The 18,387-nt window shown below is 34.1% G+C and overlaps 1 protein-coding gene across 1 annotated transcript in view; it reads left to right on the forward strand.

Moving 5' to 3' along the window:
* Positions 1–206: 206 nt before the first annotated feature.
* The window catches only part of LOC145038427 (serine carboxypeptidase-like 13), a 19,888-nt gene continuing 1,707 nt past the window's right edge, over positions 207–18,387 (forward strand). Inside the window, exons 1-9 of the mRNA XM_078986795.1 lie at positions 207–364; positions 540–685; positions 17,218–17,291; positions 17,405–17,527; positions 17,610–17,712; positions 17,802–17,839; positions 17,932–18,033; positions 18,115–18,195; positions 18,264–18,338. Of these exons, the coding sequence (XP_078842921.1) occupies positions 213–364; positions 540–685; positions 17,218–17,291; positions 17,405–17,527; positions 17,610–17,712; positions 17,802–17,839; positions 17,932–18,033; positions 18,115–18,195; positions 18,264–18,338 (894 nt within the window). The 5' untranslated portion in view covers positions 207–212. The remainder of the gene's footprint in view (positions 365–539; positions 686–17,217; positions 17,292–17,404; positions 17,528–17,609; positions 17,713–17,801; positions 17,840–17,931; positions 18,034–18,114; positions 18,196–18,263; positions 18,339–18,387) is intronic.

Here is an 18,387-nt window from a genome sequence, read left to right on the forward strand (position 1 = left end):
TACACTTGGGACCAACTACAAGACAAAACCAAACTATATGGATCTTTTGAATTAAAAGAAAAAAGTTATATACCAAATATATAAACTACTCCAAGCACAGGGATGATCCGAAGGTTTTCAATATTTTCAAAGGAACCATGGTGGAAGACTTCTATTTATAGCAGCCAACCCACTTATTGCGGGATCACCCAAACTTCCAAGTGCACCTCAAAATGGAGTACGGATCAAAAGCCCTTGCCCTTTCCTCGCTCCTGCTCCTTCTTCTAACACTTGAATCGAGCTTCATAACTCCATCCCATTCAAAATCGATCGTCCAAACCCTTCCTGGTTATCCCGGCCAACTTCCATTCAAGCTCGAAACAGGGTATCATATTCTCAACCTTTCACGTGATCACTAAAAAAACTTGTTTCAAATCAACTAAAAAATCATCTCTGTACATTCCTTATCTGTAACATAAGTTATCATGGAAAAAAAAATGTTGCTTTAGAGATGAAAACATACGTTCTAGTTCTAATAAAACCTTGTTGTATTGATCAAGGTATGTGGGAGTAGGGGAGAAGGAAGAAGCACAGCTTTTCTACTACTTTGTTGAATCGGAACGAATTCCAGAAGAAGACCCGCTCTTATTTTATCTCACCGGAGGTCCTGGCTGTTCTGCTGTGATTACTTTCTTCTATCAAATTGGTATATATGATCTATCTCTTCGTTTTTGTTAGCCCTTAACAATAAAGCATATAGTTCATTATCATGCATGTTGTTTAATTAATTTATCTTAATTAGGAGAACATATGCATGCATGCATAGTTTGATGTTTACTCAACTGTTTAACTAAAAAAATTATATTAACGGTAAATTCCAAAAGAAACCGCTAAACTCTGTCAGTGTTTACAAAGGCAGTCACACAGTACATATGGTAAATATTATATGATCAAGGTCTATAAGATTTTAATTAATATAGTAAAATGGATCTTATATGATCAAGGTCTATAAGATTTTAATTAATATAGTAAAATGAATCGGTTGGGTACTTGGGTTTATGCCTGTATGGTTTTTTTTCTATGCAAAGTATTATATATTATTTGTTATTATGTTAATTTCCATAGTTTTGATTTAATTAAAGTGATTTTTGAATAATTTTTGTATGATATCATTCTTAATCCATGTTGCTTTTATTTAATGTAAATCATGATTCTTTTTAAGTTTTAATTTTCATCATTTTATTGTGATCGAGTTTTATTGAACTAGTCAAATGGAACAATATGTTTGCTAACTTTAAAAAAAGTTTAGCAAGAAAAATAGGTTTAACAAAACTTGGTTTATCTATATTAATTGATAGAGAATAATTTACAGGTTCATACAATTATAGTCTATAGATACACTTTAAGTTCTATTTGTCAATTACAACTTTCTTTTTATGATAAGTTGAAATAAGAATTTTATTTTGACTTGTCTAATTAAAATCACTATAAAAGTACAATATCATTACAGTTATAGGCTAATTAGTTACTAATACGATATAACTTATTAAAGTAGAAGAAGGGGGCCATTCCAGATGCCATATGACATCGATGCTTATTAGAATGTGTTGATGTTTGGCCGATAGCGTAAGTCCCGAAGAATACACTAATCATACATATACGTAATTCCCGAAAGGACGGAACATACACTATAACATCATTTACGTACCCAACCTTCTATACCATATATTATATTTGTAAGAAAATTGATGCAGTTGTCAAATCAAAAACAATATAAATCGTAAATGACATTTACTATCTTTTAGGCTTGATTAAACAATCATTTATATATATATATATATATATATATATATATATATATATATATATATATATATATATATATATATATATATATATTCTTTTGAACAACAATAATTTTATTAAAACGGTAGCGAGTAGCTAGAGATTACAATATCTTTTGACTTCACTAGCCAAATCAGCACTATATATCTCACCACTCCCATCGAAAATGTTATTGTTTATGTAATTCCACAGAACCTAAGCAAAAGTCATGAGCATCATAGGGAGTACCTCTATGATTCTAGTCTTTATAGTGCACGTAAAACACAGATTTCGAATTGAACCTCGAGCGGTCCAGAAGTTGGGATATCACTCCACCAATTGTTGAGTATATCCGGTTGCGGCTCGGCTCAACTAGCAACTCGTCCAATTTCGGATATTTTGTCTGGATTTGATCCTATGGTTGATCTTTTTCTGTGGTTTTGATCCCTATGGTTGATCTTTTGTGTGGTTTTGGTCCATACTTCATCTAAAATACCTAATATGCCTTTAAATATTTATTTTATTTAATTTATTATTATTTTAAATTAAAAAAAAAAAAAAAAAAATTATCACCCCCACCTCCCTCTCTCTGTGTGTGTGTGTGTGTGTATGATCCTCCAGACCAAAAAGAAATCCAACTCGTTCTCTACCAAATCTATTGTAGGCGTCATTGTCCCATGCTTCCCCTTCTCATCCTCGACAACCACCATTCACATTTGTTTCTTCGACGACCATCATGTCAGCGTCACATCTGAACACCTATCACTAAATGCAACAACACAAAAATTTACTAAATTTTGAAACATTTCAAAACCAATCCGAGTAATCAAAAATTGTTCAAACATCAACATAGTTCACAAATTATTTCAAAATGATTTCATATCAGAGTTCCCAAAATCCAAAATCATAAAATGTGAGGATGTGTGTGTCACGCATTCGCCTTGCTAGGGTCACCTGAAGTATCTGAAACAAAAATCAATAAACGTAAGCAAGAAGGTGCTCGTCAACCTGTACATCATCCAATGACACTACGCATCCTCATCCAATATGCACTTCCGCAACTAGGAAACGTGAAAAGTGTTGTGAATCTGGCTGAGCTCCTCGGGAAGATCTAGTCTCTAAGCAACTTTGCCAACCTTAGCAACAACTCGAAATGGTCCAATAAATCGGGGAACTAATTTTCCCTTCTTCCTAAAGCGGACCACATCCTTCCAAGGTGAAACCTTCAGGAGCACCATATCACTGACTTGAAACTCCAACTCAGATCGGCACCGGTTAGCATAACTTTTCTGCTGATTTTGAGCAGTCTGCAGTCGCTGTCTGATCTGTTGAATCCTCTCGGTAGTTTACAGAACTACCTCGGTCCGCCCCATCCCCCTGTAACCCACCTTGCCCCAACATACTGGGGTGCGACATCTCCTCCCGTACAACAGCTCATAAGGCGGGGCGCCAATGCTGGAATGAAAGTTGTTATTGTATGAGAACTCAACGAGGGGTAGGTAGGAGTCCCAGCTCCTACCGAAGTCAATAACACAAGCTCTCAACATGTCCTCAAGAGTTTGTATGCTCCGCTCACTATAGCCGTCTGTCTACGCATGATAGGTTGTACTGAAATGCAGCTGTGTGCCCAGTTCATAGTGGAACTTCTTCCAGAACCAGGAGGTGAACCGAACATCACGGTCTGAGACAATAGATACCAGAACCCCATGTCGCGCGACAATCTCGCGGACGTATATCTCGGCCAACTTCTCGGCTGATGAGCTCTCCCGGATGGCCAGAAAGTGGGCACTCTTGGTCAGTCGATCCACAATGACCCATATGACATCGAAACCCCTTGCCGTCCTTGGCAGCTTGGTGATAAAAGCCATCGTGATCTGCTCCCATTTCCACATGGGTACCTCAAGAGACTGCAACTTGCCATGCGGCCTCTAGTGCTCAGCCTTGACCATCCTACAGGTCAGGCACCTCTCCACGTACCAAGCGATCTCCCGCTTCATTCACGGCCACCAGTAACTCAAACATAGATCCCGATACATCTTGGTGGCCCCTGGATGAATAGAAAAGCGATACTTATGAGCCTCCTCCAAAACGATCTATCTGACCCCACCAGACATCGGAACCCGGACCGGACCACAATAGGTCAACAATCCCCTGTTATCCAGCACAAACTGGGTGTTTTCACCCTTAATCCTTTCCATTTTCCAATTCTCCCTACGCATACCCTCTGCTTGAGCTTCCCTGAGTAAGCCCACGAGTGGCGTGTCCACTGATATCCTTATGCATGTCGCTGAAATAGAAGGTTCAACTGTCTTGCGACTCAGAGCATCCGCGACCACGTTCGCTTTACCGGGGTGGTAAAAGATCTCATTGTCGTAGTCCTTGACTACATCCAGCTACCTGCGCTGCCTCATATTTATGTTCGGCTGATCCATAATATATCTCAAGCTCTTGTGGTACGTGAAAATGGTGCAGCGGACCCCATATAGATAATGTCTCCAAATCTTGAGAGCGAAAACCACTACTCCCAACTCCAGATCATGTGTGGGGTATCTCATCTCTTGCGGCTTTAGCTGCCGCGAAGCGTAGGCTATCACCCTTCCTCTCTGCATGAGGACCGCTCCCAGACTTGTGATGGATGCATCACAGTATACCACAAAGTCATCCATTCCCTCAGGGAGGGTCAAAACTAGGCCTCGCGTAAATGCTATCTGAGGATCTCGAACGCCCTCTACTGCTCAAGGCCCCACCGAAAATTTTACTAAATTTTGAAACTTTTCAAAACCAATCCGAGTAATCAAAATTTTTTTAAACATCAACATGGTTCTCAAATTATTTCAAAATGATTTCATATCAGAGTTCCTAGAATCCAAAATCGTAAAATGTGAGGATGTATGTGTCACGCCTTCGCCTTGCCAGGGTCTCCTGAAGTACCTAAAACAAAAATCAATAAATGTAAGCTTGAAGGCTTAATGAGTTACCCCCAAAATACCAACATATACCACATAGCAAAACAATCAAACAACATGTATAATGAGCCTTCGGCATGACTGGACCGCCTCATCAGGGCCTACAGCCTATCTGGACCGCTCCCGAGCCTTCGGCATGACTGGACCGCCTCCTTAGGGCCTACAGCCTATCCGGGCCGCTTGCCAGGCCTTCGGTATGACTGGACCGCATCCTCAGAGCCTACAGCCTATCCGGACCGCCCTAGGTATGTTGGCCTACAGCACGAAGCAGGACAGCCTCAACTCAACCACAACCATATATGTCGACATATATAATAACACATAATAAATCAATTAATAACAGGCACAAATCATACAGATCACTAAGCATAGTATTATGATATCTATTAGAATATTGATCTAACAAACCATACTAGCATAATAACATCCTACAATTAGGACAATAAACTAAAGGGTCGGCCTTGGTGCCTTAGACCCTATTGATATAGTGAGAATAACTCACCTCGGAATGCTTGATCTGAACCGAAGAAGCAGATTCCCGAACCACCGTCTCACCGACAATCCCAAGCTATCCAAAATAGTGAATAACAAGTCAATAAACGGTAATATAAATTTTGACCAAGAATCTCTTATAATAATAGCCCAATTTGCCTTCCCTTTACTTTGGGTCATGGCCCAATACCAAACCCATGATCCATAAGTCCATATAATAAGACCCATCATTGGCCTAACTTTCCAAATTGATCCCAACTACCTAATTGGGTCAAAATCCAAGGTCCACTAACAACACTTGGCCCAAAACACCATATCCATAATGTCCAGCCAAGGCCCAAGTCCAACTAGCCCATAAACAGACAAAAACTCAAAGCCCAAAGTCAAAAGCCCAACAGAGGGCATACGTTGGGCATACTCCTCTGTTACGCGGGGCGTACCTCGACTCATGTTGACTGGAAGACAGGGTCGTTGACCCTGTACGTTGGGCGTACAGCTTCCCTACACGGAGCGTACGTGAACTGAACAAAAATCCTCCTAAGTGCTTAATGGCTTAAGCTCTTAAGCCCAAACTTCAGATCTATCGACCAAATATGCCAGGGACTCATACAGTCTCATACTTTATCACTTTGGACGTCCAGAATGGTCTTAATCCAAGGTCTTAATCCATTAAGACCTTTCTACTACTTGCATGGTACCTCATAAGCCATTGGGACCTCATTTTTAACACTCAAAGTCCCTTCAAAAGCCTGGAAGGACAACTCTTTACATCCATAACACAAAATACACCACTTTATGGCTTTTGGGACTAGAGATGCTTCTAATAAAGTAAAATGATTAGATCTAAGCATATATGCATAAATTTTAGAACTTTATACCTTTAGGAGTTTCTTGAGCACAAACCAACTTCAGATCTATGAACTTGATCTTCTTCTCCAACACTTGGATGCAATGTTCTTCTCTTGAAACACTCCAAAACACACACCAATCGAGCTTACTCCCATAAAGAAGAGCTAGGGTTTGGGGAGGACAAATGTAGGTTGTGGAGGTTGAGGATAATCAAAGGAAATGATCCATAAGGGTGTTTATATAGTCCCTAAACCCTAAAATATTAGGGTTTGCTCCAGACATTAGTACGCCCATCGTACATGAGTGTACGCCCAGCGTACTAGGGCGCGCCTAGTACGCTCAGCGTACCCCTATGTACGCTCAGCGTACTTCTTCCTGACTCAAAGTGGCAACTTCAGTCCTTATACTCCTCATGGCCCAACTCAAACATTCTAGGGACTACAATTGGAAACTTGCAAAAGATGAGAGATTTGAAAACCTGCGAAGTTCGGGATGTTATACTAAAACCCTAAATCTCTATAGTTTTTGATTCTAAAGAAGAAGGAGACGAATTTAGAAATTATCTCAGAATCTGAAGACGAAGAAGGTTATGAGAGAGGTTGGGTTTTTTCTTGCCCTATATTGCCCTGTTCACCCCACGTCTCCATTTTTTCACAATTGATCGACACCTACCTCCCATTTCTTTTTCTTGTTCTGAATAGCGATGTCAGTTCAACAAAAATATGTGAACATGGGTGCCTTTCTTCTGATGATTTGGTAGGACTGAGATAATTAAGGGTAATGAAAGTTATGGCTAGGATGATGACATTTAACAATAGTAGTAATGGGTGGTTATTGTCGTGGTTTAAGAAAGGGGTGGATGAGTGTTTATGGTGGTGATTGGTGGCTAATTTGGGAGGCTGGTGGATGTGCCGCCACCATCAATCTCATTTGTTCCCTTCAATCCACCTTCTGCAACATTGACTATTCGACAACAAAATCAGCATCAAGCCACATTCAACGCTTACAATGATTTAATGGTTCAAGGCCACCACTGGATAAGATGGATCTATGGTTTAACGTTCACCGTCTTCTTTGAATCCATTGATTTTTCGATGTTTTAGGTATTCATGGATGCTGAGAAGTTGGCAAAATTCGACAAAGATTTTGGTTTGATTTTCCCGGAAAGATCTGGGAGGGAGAGGCATCTGGTAGGGTTTTCTAGAAAAAATCTGATGAATGGTGGTTTGGTGGTGAAGGCTAATCAAGTTAAGGAATGAGCGGTGATGATGGGGGAGATGGAGGTGGTTGGCGGCAAATGATGGTGGGGAATGGGGATAGTGGCAGGAGGAGAGATAAAGAAAGATTTTTTTTTTGTTCTTAGGAGGATGGTGGAGAACCACGGTGGCAGGCAGATGGTGGTGGTAAATGGCGATGATGGCAGACAGATGGTGGCGGTGAACGATGTTGGTAGCAGGTGGATGATGGTGGTGAACGATGGTGGGATATGTTGGGAGTTCTTGAGATGGTGGCATGTGGTGGGTGTTCTTGAGAGAGAGAGAGAGAGAGAGAGAGAGAGAGAGAGAGAGAGACTTTTTGTATATTTAATTATTTAAAAACATTAATATAAATATTAAAAAAAATACAAATCTAAATGGTATAATAGTTATTTTAAGTATATAGGGACCAAAAACACTAAAAACATCCAAAATCAGATCATTGATGCACCACTAAACTTTTTCGGACCAAAATCATAGAATTTTACTAAGGGACCATTTTTGCAATTTTGTCAATTATAATTCTATTTTACATTTACTAAAAAAAGCTCATACCAAATAAATAATTAAGCCATAGCCCCTCTATCTATTTAATTATCCATATAACTCCAGAGACAATATATATTATTTAGTTGTATCCACTCAAAGCCTTGAAGCGATGGTAATTTATTAATTTATTATATATATTCTAAATATTTTATAATTTACAATTAATAATATTATTAAACCAAATTTGATTTCTTATAAATGTAAAGTAAATCATAAGCCAAAAAAATTATCGATCTTTTCAAACCAAGGTTGTCAAGATCGGGATCCTACCTAGGATCGATTTTGGGTTTGCAAGATCGGGATCGAGATCCTAAGATCCCACAAAATAGAATATAATTTTAATTTATAATATTTAATCATAAAAACTATTTCAAACATTTAGTTTTTCATTCAAAAGTAATAAAAACTTCAAAATATTAGTCATAAGTCACAATAAAAAATGATAAATGGTAGATTGGTAAAGGATAAAAGGTATAAAGTGGTAAAAAAAATTCATTTGCAAAAAAAAAAAAAAAAAAAAAAAAAAAAAAAAAAAAAAAAAAAAAATCAAAGGAAGGTAGGATCGGATCGGATCTCGATCCTACGATCCTACCTACGATCTTACGATCTTACCTGCGATCCTACCCCAAATACGATCCGGATCGTTTTTCATACCTAAGATCGTAGGATCGTACGATCTTACGATCAGGATCACGATTTTGACAACTATGTTTCAAACGAAATGATGTTCATGATTGCATCTAATTAGTGAAATATTTGGAAAAATATGCATAATAAATTATTATAAACATCCACCGTGGATGAACATACATGTGAACCTGCAAACCTATATAATTGAACAGGTTATATGGATTGAGTTTGGTTGAGGTTTCTGAACGGCGAACATGTTATATGGGTTGAACAAGTTATATGGCTTCGCCAACCTCCCTGGATACAAATATGGATTGGGTTATATTTTGATCCACCAGTCAAAACTCGACGTAATTGCGATCCCTACATGGCTATGTGGAATCCAACCTCAACTTTGGGGTATTAGCAACTTAAAGTTGCCAAAAAAAAAGTAATTTATACGATTGATCTTCACAAATTCTCAAAATCGCCAGATAAGTTTTTCCTCATTTTTTCGATCGTTCCAAGCTTACCGGGGAGCACAAGAAGCCTCTACCTCAACTTTTGGGTATTGGCAAAGGGATAATGACTTCGGAGACCATCAAAGTTTCACATTTATTCAAAAAACACAATTCAAGTATTACATGTTTAAAAAAACACCATCAAACTAAGATATATGTTCAAAAAAGACCAACGAAGTACATATTCTGTTCAAAAAACACTATCTTTATGGTTTGGGGTAACTTACATATTTAGCCCCTAACTTTTTTTCTTAACTCGGACGGTCCCTAGTATTTATATTTATTTTTCCTTTAGACCATAATCGATTTAAAAAACTAATATACCCTTATTAGTTTCATTTAACATTTATTTTTATTACTTTTTAATTATTTATACAATTATATATTTATTAAAAAATAATAACATAAATTGTATAAGTAATTAATAAATAATAAAAATAATGTTAAATGAATGTAATAAGGGTATATTAGTCTTTTAACTCGATAAAGGTCTACAGTCAAAGCAAATTTAAACTAAAGGGATCGTTCGAGTTAAGAAAAAAAGTTAGAGATTTAATATGTCAGTTACTCCAAACCATAGAGATGGTATTTTTTGAACAGAACATGTACTTTGTTGCTGTTTTTTGAACATATATCTTAGTTTGATAGTGTTTTTAAATATTTAATACTTTAATGTTTTTTTTTAATGAATTTGAAACTTCGATGATCTTTTAAGTCATTTCCCCGATTGGCAAATGACAACTTAATGCCTACTAAAACTTATTTATTCATTTTGACCACTAACTTATATAGCATTGTTTTAACTTCCATAACCATGATTAAAGTCACTTAATATTAATATTCTTTCAATTTTAGTCCATTGACCAAGTCAAAACTTGATACGGCAAGTCTGGCTATTTGTTACTTTTAGTCCCCACTCTTAAATTTTATTCAAAGTCTATATACACTTTTTTAATTAAAAATCTTCTTCATTTTCCTTAACAGTTACGGAGTATTTAAAAATTATAATTCCTTATTTATTTAATTATTTGCTCATAATTAAAAAAATGTTTTATCAAAATGGGCAAAAGATTTTTGGTCCAAATGAAAGATGTTACAATAATCCACTTTAAAGAATGATTATATATGCCCGGAATAATTGCGAATACCAACTTTTTTTTTAAACCACGAAACACACACACATACACACACACACACACACATATATATATATATATATATATATATATATATATATATATATATATATATATATATATATATATATAGGTGGGTTCAATTGAGAAAAAATAAAAAAAAGTTGACAATGGTGAATCATTCTCAGTCACTCATTTAATCTAAGCATAAAAGACACGGTGATAAACTTGTAAATATCGTAATAACCTTCAATATCAAATACGTAACTATAGAGAATTCGATAACTGTTCGTTCATCATCAAAAATTTTCCTCCAACCTTCAATAATCATCCAAATTTCTTCAACTAAACCGGAATTTCTTCGTTGTTCATGAAATTGGAATCGGAGTTCTGGACTTGCAATCACAGTCAACATTGAGGGACTTAGAACCGGTACTCACAGGTTACCAATCGGATTTTCGAAAATCAAAATCAAATTGAGAAATCGATCAGAGATAGGATGTCGCATCTGAAGTCGAAATCAGAAGTATATGATGATTTGGAATTGATAACTTGATGTTTTTAACATTTTTAAAATAGTTAACTTATTTGCACTCCAACTGTTTGATGAAATGGATAAACTAAATTACCACGTTATATTCACATATGAATATGTTTTCTCACCTGAATCAGTATATGATTATTAAAAACACAAAACAAATATGCAAGTCTGTATGTTATTCATATGTGAATAACATATAAAAATTATATATATTTGTCAAAATACCTTCAATATTCATAAGTGAATATACATTGTAATATTCATATGTGAATATACTGTGTAATATTCATAAGTGAATATATCATCTAATATTCACAAGTGAATATACTCTGTAATATTCACATGTGATATATCATGTAATACTATGTAATATTCACATGTGAAATATCATTTAATACTCATAAGTGAATATACCATCTAATATTCGCAAGTGAATATACTATGTTAATATTAACAAGTGAATTCATCGTCCAATATTAAAATATGAATATACTATGTTTATTATATCTTATATTCATATATGAATGATACTTAAATTGTACAAAAAAAAATCATACTTTTTATTCATAAGTGAATAACGAATGTACTGTAATAAAACCTGATGCATTGTTATTCATTTATGAATAACGATAGTTGAAAATGTATATATATATATATATATATATATATATATATATATATATATATATATATATTATCTATCTTAAAACTATATCAATATGGATGTCTATTTGTAGAGAATAAAAAATCATGAATTTTGGTATATTTAAAATCATTTTTTGATAAAAATAGCTTATAAAAATTAAAAAAAAAACGAAAAAAACTATGTTTGTGTATATATTAAGGTAATGATTAGCATAGTTTAAGGAAATATGTTATGTTGGAAAACACATGTGCATTCGTTTCCCATTTCCGTCGGAACGTTGGAGCATTTTGCGGCAAAAATAAATAATTGGCTGAGAATGATTCCCCTATTCTCAATCTTTTTTTTTTTCCTCAATTGAACCCTAGCCTATATATATATATATATATATATATATATATATATATATATATATATATATATATATATATATATATATATATAAGTTCAATAGAGAACTGGTTCTCCAATAAATTAAATATTTTTTTTAAATTCTAGAGCTTATTCTTTATCAAATATATATATATATATATATATATATATATATATATATATATATATATATATATATATATATATAAAATTCATAAATTAACATTGTGAATGGTAAATATATTTTTCGGATTCACCATATGAATTTAGATTCACATTATGAATTTTCAAATATTCACATTGTGAATTTAACGAATTTTTTTTATCGAATTTGATATCATTGGAAAAATGATAAAAAGTTATGAATTTTTGTTTCTTTTTTATAAAAAATAAGTTCTAGAAGTTGAAAAAAAGATTTGTTCCTTGGTTCCCTGGTTAATTATGGTTTTCTATTAAACCTCACCTTATATATATATATATATATATATATATATATATATATATATATATATATATATATATATATATATATATATATATATATATATATATATATATATATATATCGAAAAATGAATATACATAACCTAATATAAGTTTAGATATCTAACCTAAACATAATACATCGTTTTGTATCATATTTTAATTATAATCCATTTAAAAGTCTTAAATTTTGACCCCTAATATGATTTACATTCAAGTTTTCAGACTTCATCATTATCTTCCTACAACGTCACATATTTCTATTGAGTATCTTCTGAAGGGCTACGTATATAATTGTTGTAGATGAAAATAATTTTAGAGGAAGATAATGGTGAATGTCCAAAAATGTTGGAACTAAATGAAGGTAGGGTTTAAAGTTTAAGAACCTTGGCACGAATACAATGAAAATATGATATAAAACGACATGAATAAGAGTCTTGTGAGAGACACAACAATAAGATTTTTATCTTAAAACATTCCTTATCTAAACAAAATCTTGAATTTCTTATTTTGGAATTTAATTCCACTAATTACTTCTCATGGATTCACCTTTTGATACCAAATTTTCTCTCATTACTGTTATATATAACGTATCTTGAAGACATTATAGATCTAAACAGTGAAAGGTATAATACCAACTAGGATAGAGGATACTTATTGTACTCCGTCATTCTTTTCACTTCATTCTTCTCCACAAGTTCAGTTTCCAATTCTTACTATTTTTATAAATTTGCATGTTAATTCTAATATGATAATTAGAAATTTTGAAGCCTATTAATATTAAACAATAAAATATAATAATAAATATATGCCATATATTTCATCATCTTCCGCTTACTATTTAATATTAATTTTAGAAGATTTTATATTGGGATTTTCTAATATGTGCCCTAAGGGTACATATAAGAAATATTAATTAATCATATTTATTACCATAATTAAATGTTAAACACATTAATTATAAGAAATATTACCATAATTAAATATAAAATTTATTAATAATCTCCATAATTAATGCATTTCACATTTAATTATGATAATAATTATGATTAATTAATACTTCTTATATATATCCTTAGGACACATATTAGAAAATCTCTTTTAGATTTTATTGTTCTATTGTTATTAAACTTAGAATTTAAAGTTGCTAAACTTGTTTTCTTTTTATGGAAATGGCAAAATTTTATTAAAATTGCAACCTAGCTAGAAGCAAGGAAGCGCACACTAAAAGAGATTTTTTTTTTCAAACGTAAAATGCAATATAAATATATAGAAGATGAAAAGAACAAGTAGCCACGGTTAGCAAGCAACTAATACGTGGACTTAAGTACAAGTAAGGGTAATTAAGCAAAAACAAAAAACAATTACATGGTAGAATTTATAAGATGAGAAAAAGGAGAGCAATATCGGTCTATCCAACTGCTGCAACCCGCCTTGCTCCTATGTTTGCACCATAAATATGATAAAGATATAACATTGTCAGCTACCTTTGTGGACGAAAGTCTTAAATCCTTGTAAATTCTCTCATTCCTTGCGGTCCAAACATTTCACCAAAGACAATATAAAATTAAAATGAAGATTCCTCTTTTTCCTGGACAATTACCCCACGAGGCTGCAAAGTTGATGACTTCATGAGGTGAAGTAAGCTGTTGAGTTTTAACCCCACGCCATTTAAGCACCTATTCATAGACTCCTTTAGTGAAGTCACAGTCTAGTAGAAGATGATTGATAGTTTTCGGTGCTTGACTGCATAGATGGCATGTAAGGTTGAGGATCTGAATACCTCTTTCTGATAACTCAAAAGCCACTGGGATTCTAGACAAGGAGGCTCGCCATATAAAACAACAGACTTTTAATGGAACCGTATTGGGCCAAGGCACCTCAATACCTTCGTACGAGACAAGTTTGATAGTCCTCCTCATTTTGTTGACACTGTATCGACCATCTGGGGTTGACATAAAACGAAACCCGATTGAGAACTGGGATGACACTTCCATTGAACCGATGGATGAGTATAGATTTAGCAGCTCTGTTAATACAATAGAGTCATTTGGTTCATGTTCCCACATCCAACTAAAGCCATATGCTGAGACGATCTTCAAGGTAACAACATTTAACATTTTCTAGATTATATAAGTTTGGAAATCAGGCCTGAAACGGAAGATTACCACACCAAGTATCTTTCCAAAATAGGATATTCACCCAACACCCCAGAATGAGTTTGAAAAACTCGTTGTGGTCAAGGTTGAGGTCATCAATGTGTGTGATCACTTTGTGGATGTTATGCCAAACACCAGTGGATGATTTCCTTGCAATGTAAGTTGTTGGTTTCCTTTGAAGATTATGAATACTTACAATTACTTCCCTCCATAAATTGCCTTCTTCATTCAATATCCTCCACCACCATTTGGTGATAAGGGATATATTTTGAGCTTTTAAAGTGCCAACACCAAGGCCTCCATCTTTTTTAGATGCCGTTATTTTTGACCAATCAACCCAATGAATCTTTGACTTGCCATCATCTCCGCCCTAAAGGAATTTTCATCTTATTTTTTCAAGGGTGTCGATTATGCCCTGTGTCGATTACAAAGAGGAAAATGGGAAGTTGCTCCAGTCAATCCAATTACAATTTACTAAATTAACCTTATATTTAATCCACCCGAATACTAGTGAGATTACGTAATTTGTTGTTCTTGCATGTGGGGGGATAATTTTTTTGAACACCCTCTCATTTTTCGCATTCCATATACTCCAAACAACCCCATATGTTATAAGCAATGAATACATTTTTTCTTTCTACAATGTACCCAATTTGCTGCATAGTTAATAAAATCTTCCACCTTTGAAAATCTTTGAATAGGATTACCGCACCACTTACAGATCCAAAAGAAGACCTCAAGAGCAAATTGACACCCAATTAAGAAATGATCGGTGATTCCACTTCAGTATTATAGAGAGCACATTTCATGGAGTTTACTTTAATACCTCTATGAATTAAAGTAGAGGTTGTAGGGGTGGCCTATGCAATCCTTCCACACGAAACTTATGACCTTTAAAGGTGAAATTTTGATCCATACAACCACATTAACAGATGGCTTAGAGATCTTAGAGTCGACCAGCTTCCTAAGAATGTTCACCTGGTACATGTCGTCTAAGGAGAACAAAGTCTAGTAGTCTTTATGATAGTCAAGGGAAAAGCCATTGACCATTGATGTCGGGTGGCTTAGTTCTGCTAGTTCCACCAAGCTACTTGGGCGCCATTTTCAGTCACCAAAAAACCAGTATAATTAATTCTTTCCAAAATGTAAGCCGATTTACACTTCTAAAGGGTGTATAAGGCAGGAAAGCGACCTGCTAATGTTCACTATTCCAACCAGCTTTCTGTCAAAAAAGTTAATTTGTTTCTGTCCCTGAGCCAAGTGAGCACAGAAATAACTTTTCTAATTCAATTTTAAAGTTGTTTATATCATTTTTCACCATGACAATGTTAGACCAAGTACCTGAAAAACATTTTTTTGCCAAATAACTCATTGGTTTGCAAGCAAGATTATGAATACCTACCGTAACACGACTCCATAAGGAGTGATTATCCGTCTTGAGTATCCAAATCTACTTAACTAAAAGTGAAACATTGATAGACATAACGACCCAACGCCTAGCACCCACATCTTCTTTTGAAGCTAAAACTTTGGGCCAAGCCTCCCAACTAATCTTGGAGTTGTCTTCACTTCCACCCCATAAAAATCTTCTACGTATTTTCTCAAGAGCATCAATCATACAAATGATGGCTTTAAAAATCGAGAAGTAATAAAGGCAGGCTGCCTAAAAAAACTTTCACCAAAGTGAGTCTACTACCGAATAATAGTATTTAAGCTTTCCAATTGTAGAGTATAGCCTTCATATGATCTAAAATGGGGCTCCTTTTTTTTCTTGAGATTCATGTTTGCCCCAATCGCTACCCCCAAGAATTGAAAGGGAAGTTGCACGAATCAAGCCTAATAAATCTAGCATTCCTAGCAAGCCTCACAATCAGGGATCCCAATTTCGTACACCTTTGATTTGTGAAAATTTACTTTCAAACCGGATGAGATATGAAAACATTTAAGGATGTGTACCATATTTTTTTAGGTTGCTTTCAGAACACTCACTCACAAATATTACATCATCGGAATAAATATATATATATGTGAGGTATGTAGTATTAGGAATATTGATACCATGGAATAATGATTTCTCGCAAGCTGTTCATTGCTACATTAAGTCCTTCCATTGATATGATAAACAAAAATGGCGAAAGTGGATCACCTTGGCACACCTTTTGTGATGGTAAATTCTTTGGTTGAAGAGTCGTTAATTAGGAATGAGGCTCGAAAAGAAGAGAGACATCCCCATGATCCATGATCTCCATTTATCACCAAAGTTCATCTCAGACATAACTGACATATATAGTTGAATCGAGGTAACTCCAATTTATAGAATTAAAGGCTTTGTCAAAATCTACCTTGAATAAAAACATATTTTTTTTTCTTAACTTTCTTTGCCCATGAACACACTTCATTGATAACCGATCCATCAAGGATGTTCCTCCCTTCAATGAAAGTCGTTTGGACATTATCTATCACCAATCCGTTCAGTCTTTTGAGTCTAGTTGAGAGAGCTTTGGCGAGGTGAGGAGTCATTTACTAATAATGGATCTTTAACTTTTAAATTAGAATTATTCAATTGTTATGAAATTTTCGTCATTATTTTTTTTTTTTTGTTGTTGTAATGATATGAGTATTATATCAATGATCATTGTAAAATGGTTATAATTCAAATTATAAAAGCTTGAAAATTATCTAATTTTTTTGTACGTATAGGTTTGTTGCACACATTTTTAGTGGTTTTAAACTTTGCTAACTATGTTAGAAATTAAACTTCTAAAACAAGAAAATATAAGATTTATTTGTATGTTTTGTGAAATTGCAAAACATGTTCTTATGAATTACTTTTTATAGGTCCACTTAGTTTCAACTTTGACAATGCACCTGAAAACATCACAATCACGTTAAATCCAAACTCGTGGACAAAGGTTAATGTTTTCACTCCCATTGACATCACATTACTAAATATGAAGCCGAAAAAAGACATTATGTTAGGTATACTGGCTAAAATTTAATAATATGGTTGATTATATTGATGTAGATGGCTAATATCATATTCGTTGATATGCCTCCTGGTACCGGATTCTCATATGCCACAACAAAAGAAGCATCGATTAGCAGTGATAGCATTGTGGCCAAACAAGCTAATGATTTTATTCGAAAGGTCTAATTAATAAACTTCTTTTCTAAATTTCAAATCAATATTAAACTAATAAATCTCATATGTTTTGGGGTGATGTACACAGTTTCTTATCGACCATCCTAAGTTTTTAAAAAATCCATTATACATAACGGGCATTTCTTACATGGGAATTGTCACACCTATTGTTACCTTGGAAGTGTACAAAGGTAAATGATTTTCTTTGTTGATATATCGATTTTCTTTATCTCATCATGCATAAAGTAGATTGCAATCATTAAAAGATTATTGTTTGCAGCTAATGAACGCGGTGATCAACCTACATTGAATATTCAAGTTAAGTATCTAATTCCTTGAACTTTAAAGCTCCACTTTTTATTTAATATGAAGTTATAAAACTAATCTTAATTTCTTCAATTGGTAAATAGGGATATATTCTTTGCAGTCCCCTCACTGATAAGTTCATGGATTTTAATTCTAGAGTTGAATATGCTCATCGAATGGCACTTATATCTGATGATATTTATATGGCAAGTTTTAAACGTTTTCAAGAATTATCATTAAGTTGGTACTTTCATACTTAATAATAATTATTATTATCTAATTTTCAGGCTGCAATAGAAAATTGTCGTGGTAATTACGTGAACCCTATCAATTCAATATGCATTAACAGTCTTCAAAGATACACGGAGGTATGTCGATTAAGTTGATTCACCTTGGCTTCTTAAAACATGTAGTCATCTAAATTTATGAATTTCAGTGCACAAGTGGACTAAATATGGAAGATATCTTGGAGCCACTTTGTAATAAAACAGATGTGAAGCCATATTGTCGAGTAATCTCTCTCTCTCTCTCTCTCTCTCTCTCTCTCTCTCTCTCTCTCT

The sequence above is a fragment of the Lactuca saligna genome, chromosome 4 (assembly GCF_052625555.1).
Source record: "Lactuca saligna cultivar CGN05327 chromosome 4, ASM5262555v1, whole genome shotgun sequence".
NCBI lineage: Eukaryota > Viridiplantae > Streptophyta > Magnoliopsida > Asterales > Asteraceae > Lactuca > Lactuca saligna.